General features: G+C 45.3%; 1 protein-coding gene across 1 annotated transcript; it reads right to left on the reverse strand.

The window, feature by feature from the left end:
• Nucleotides 1–349: 349 nt before the first annotated feature.
• Nucleotides 350–3,599, reverse strand: chst2b (carbohydrate (N-acetylglucosamine-6-O) sulfotransferase 2b). Its single transcript, XM_079489773.1, has one exon. It carries the CDS (start codon nt 3,031–3,033, stop codon nt 1,636–1,638), a length of 1,398 nt encoding a protein of 465 aa, XP_079345899.1. The 5' UTR covers nt 3,034–3,599; the 3' UTR covers nt 350–1,635.
• Between the last annotated feature and the right edge of the window lie 40 nt (nt 3,600–3,639).

Here is a 3,639-nt window from a genome sequence, read left to right on the forward strand (position 1 = left end):
CAAGCCCCTTCTTTTTGTTTATGGACTTTCATGCTGGCCTCTCACACCTGTTATAGTAAGCGCAAACTTCCCTACCTTCTTAAAAAGTCTATGCAAATGTTACATAATTATGTTTCGGTAGGTATTTGTTGCTTGTAAAAAGCCTCTATATATAGCCAATTATTGAGCTCTGCTCAAAGTGTTAGCTTCTTATTCAATCGTTTATTTGTTCAAGTGTGCATCAGCAGCACCAAAAGGGTTTGAGAACCACTGGTCTGAGAGTGTTTTGAAAAATGTAAATGTAAATGAAGAAATGTAAATGTGGTAGTGTAGGTAAATGGTGTTGTGTTGTTCCAAACAGATGCATACATGATCTCATTCACTGTGAACTTTACTTGATGCAATATTCCCAGGCCATGTGATTTCATAAGAGCAAGCACTTGTAAACAATTGAAATGGTAGAACACACTGTTTACACCAACATTGATAGTCATTCAGAGGACTCTCTCTCTCCCTATGGCATCATTTACAGCAGGGGTCTACAACGTTTTTCAGGCCAAGGACCCCTTGGCTGAGAGAGAGAGAGAGAGAGAGATGAAGCAGTCAGGGACCCCCACTACATTGCATACAATTGTGTTGCAGATCTTTTCATAGATTTCATATATAGCTTCATTGACTATCATCAGTGTTGTTGTGTAAATTCATGTTTTTAGTTCATTTCAAACATTTCACCACTTAAACCTTCCATACGTAGTACTTGATTTGCTCCTTATCCCCCCTACACCAAACCTCTTTGCCGGAAATAGCCGATCTACAAGCTCACAGCGCCTCACAGCGTAAGGCGGTGTGAGCTTGTAGGCTATTTTCTGCTAATGTTCCTCAGAATAGAGATGCTAGGGTTCAAGTGGTTCATATAAAATAAAACAAATCCTCTCACACAAAAGATTTGGCAGACCCCCTATAGGGGTCCCGGACCCCCTGTTGAAGACCCCTGGTCTACAGTGTGATATCATCCTGTGATGATTCAGTGACAAAAGTAAAAAACATCCCTTTTTCCTAGACGTACTGCTGTTCTGTTATCTACTCTTGACACCTTCCATCTATGGCACATTAACAGACCAATGTAATGATTGTCTCTGAGTCAAACCAGTTGTTACAAAGAAATATTAACAATGCATTTTTTTTTATCAATTATTATTTTTTTGTTTTGTTTCTTCCATCCACTATTTTCACTTTTACAGACAATATGTACCGTAGACTGGAAAAACCAAATTCTTATTTTTTCCTCAAGGTTTTGAACATTCAAAAAATAACGCCCAAAAACATCCACTTTGAAGTGTTTTCATAGCAAGAAACATCAAATTATACATTTGTATTTCATGGTTGCAGCTTCTCTGTTCAAGTCATTTGTTCATAGGCTTGCATTGTCAAACACATCCAGTATTCCTGTTTACAAAATAGCCGTGGTCCCTTCAAATACCACTGCAATTCAAATGAGAGAAACAAAGATACATTCCAAATGTGGCCAGTAGAGCTTGTCCAAAACACTGATTTAAAGTAAAGCTTTAATTCCACAATAAGAGGAAACGGCACTCGATGCAAAATTAACATTAATTTAAACGTCTTTGGTGGCAGGAGAGGGGGGGTGTGGCGTTATCACAGTTTGGAGTGAGACAGTAAAGACTTGCTCAAGTCCTTCGCCTCTCCTGCCGTTCTGACTCGATCGTACCCCAGCACGGACATGGAATGGTGGCAATAGTCCTCCACTTGTTTGATCTGCTGAATGCTGAGTACTGTTCTCCACGCAGTGGCAGCCTGTGTGGCGTTCCTGGACGAGACTATGAACGGCTTGGAGGACGAGCTGGAGCCGCTGGTCATGTTCAGGGCGAATGACTCGATGTCGTGGTTGGCAGTCAGGTTGGCAAAGCGGTAGATGCTGCGCAGAGTCTTCACCGGGCTCTCCACCAGGTCCTCGTACCGCACGGCCATGTACTTCCCCTTGAGCCAGCTGGGCGGGTTTAAGGCAGTCCTCAACGTCCTGGAGGTGCGGTCGCAGATCACCTCCATCGCACCGATCGAGTGGTAGTCTGAGCCGTCCTTCTTGTTGGCTTTGTGGCTGGGGTCCACGAAAGGTATCCGGCGCAGTTTAGGGTCCCTACTCCGGACCACCTGTAAGTTCTCCCTTATCAAGCCATGTCTGGATTTGATCCTGGAATTGGCCACGGCCCGGGGGTCTCTGACAAGGTGAATCACTTTCAAGTCCAAGGAGGGGTCCTCCATGAGCGGGGCCAACACATTCACGTCCAGAATGCGAACCCCTTTAATGACTATGGTGTTGTATTTGAGGCACTCCTCCTCTAACAGTCGGAGGCTCTGAGGGGGGCACTTTTTACACAGCTTATCGTCTACCATGCCCACCACCTCCTTCCTGTAGGCCGAACAGAGCGGATAGGAGCACACCACCTTGTTGAGGGTAGCCCCAAAGAGTCCCAGGGAGGTAAAGTTCTTTCCTCCGGGGCTGTTGTACAACTGAAAAACGGAAAGGTCACAGCGATACAAGGAGCTCAGCATGTCCCGGGCTGCCCCTTGCAAAGAAACGGCATCGCCCGGGTACAGTTTTTGCCAGATGTGCCACATCGGCTCGTACAGGAAGAACACTTCCGGATTTTGGTTAAAAAGCTCCCCGAAAAAGGAGGAGCCCGATCTCCAGGTGGTCAGCACATAGACCAGCTGTCTCTTTTTGGCCAGAGATGGCCTGTACAGGAAGCGGATATCAGATCTGCTTTGATAAGTGGTGCTCCTCATCTGACGATTACACTGCTGGGGCTCTTTAGTCCATTTGTAGTTGGCCAAGTTCAGCATAGTGAGCACCAGCAGTAGGAAATAGGCCATAAATAACACAATCCTCTTTCGGCGTAGGACTTTCATCACGATCCCAGGCTGTGCTATTATCTTAGTATGGTTCCTGTAGGTTTTGAGCTTCCTCCCATAGCCAGCATCCTTTTCCCAGGGTGCTGTCAACTTCAGTTGTTGATGATATTGTTTGCCTCTCATCTGTAACCTCGGGAGAGTGCAGCTCTTATGGCTTGGTGAAAGCTGCTCACATTTACAGTGCACTAAAAACACGCTCTATATAGGAGCTGGCGAGCAGTTGGAATTCCACTTATTAGGTAATACAGTCGCCACCAATTAGATATCGCACTCAAAAATCTAAAAACACGATAACCCGTATTCACTGCACTGCGCAATGCTCTTCTTCATACGAAACAGAAACACGTCGGGTTATATTGACGTTGTCCATTCCCGAACGTTACAGTAATTCTGCGACTGCCCCGTGTTCAAAATAATAAAGAAAACAAGCCTTCATCGAAATAACAAGACGCCCTGTTTGTCCATGTTCAGCAGATGCATCTCTGCGCAGTTATCATGAGATGCATCCCTGTGAAATGCAGCCTGGAGTCAGATTCAAGCGTTGCGGACAATAGAACCGGGATCATTTCGCTCATCGGCTGCAACTTACGTTATATGCCGTTTATATGCCACGGGGGAAAGAGATGAATGGCCGCTATATATCCAGAGGGCTGCGGTATTTCATAAAGTATATTCCCTTTCTTCCTGGTCTCCCGTGCGTCCAACTACTAATACAAACTGGACTGATTC

Source organism: Electrona antarctica, assembly GCF_951216825.1.
Source record: "Electrona antarctica genome assembly, chromosome: 20".
Lineage (NCBI taxonomy): Eukaryota > Metazoa > Chordata > Actinopteri > Myctophiformes > Myctophidae > Electrona > Electrona antarctica.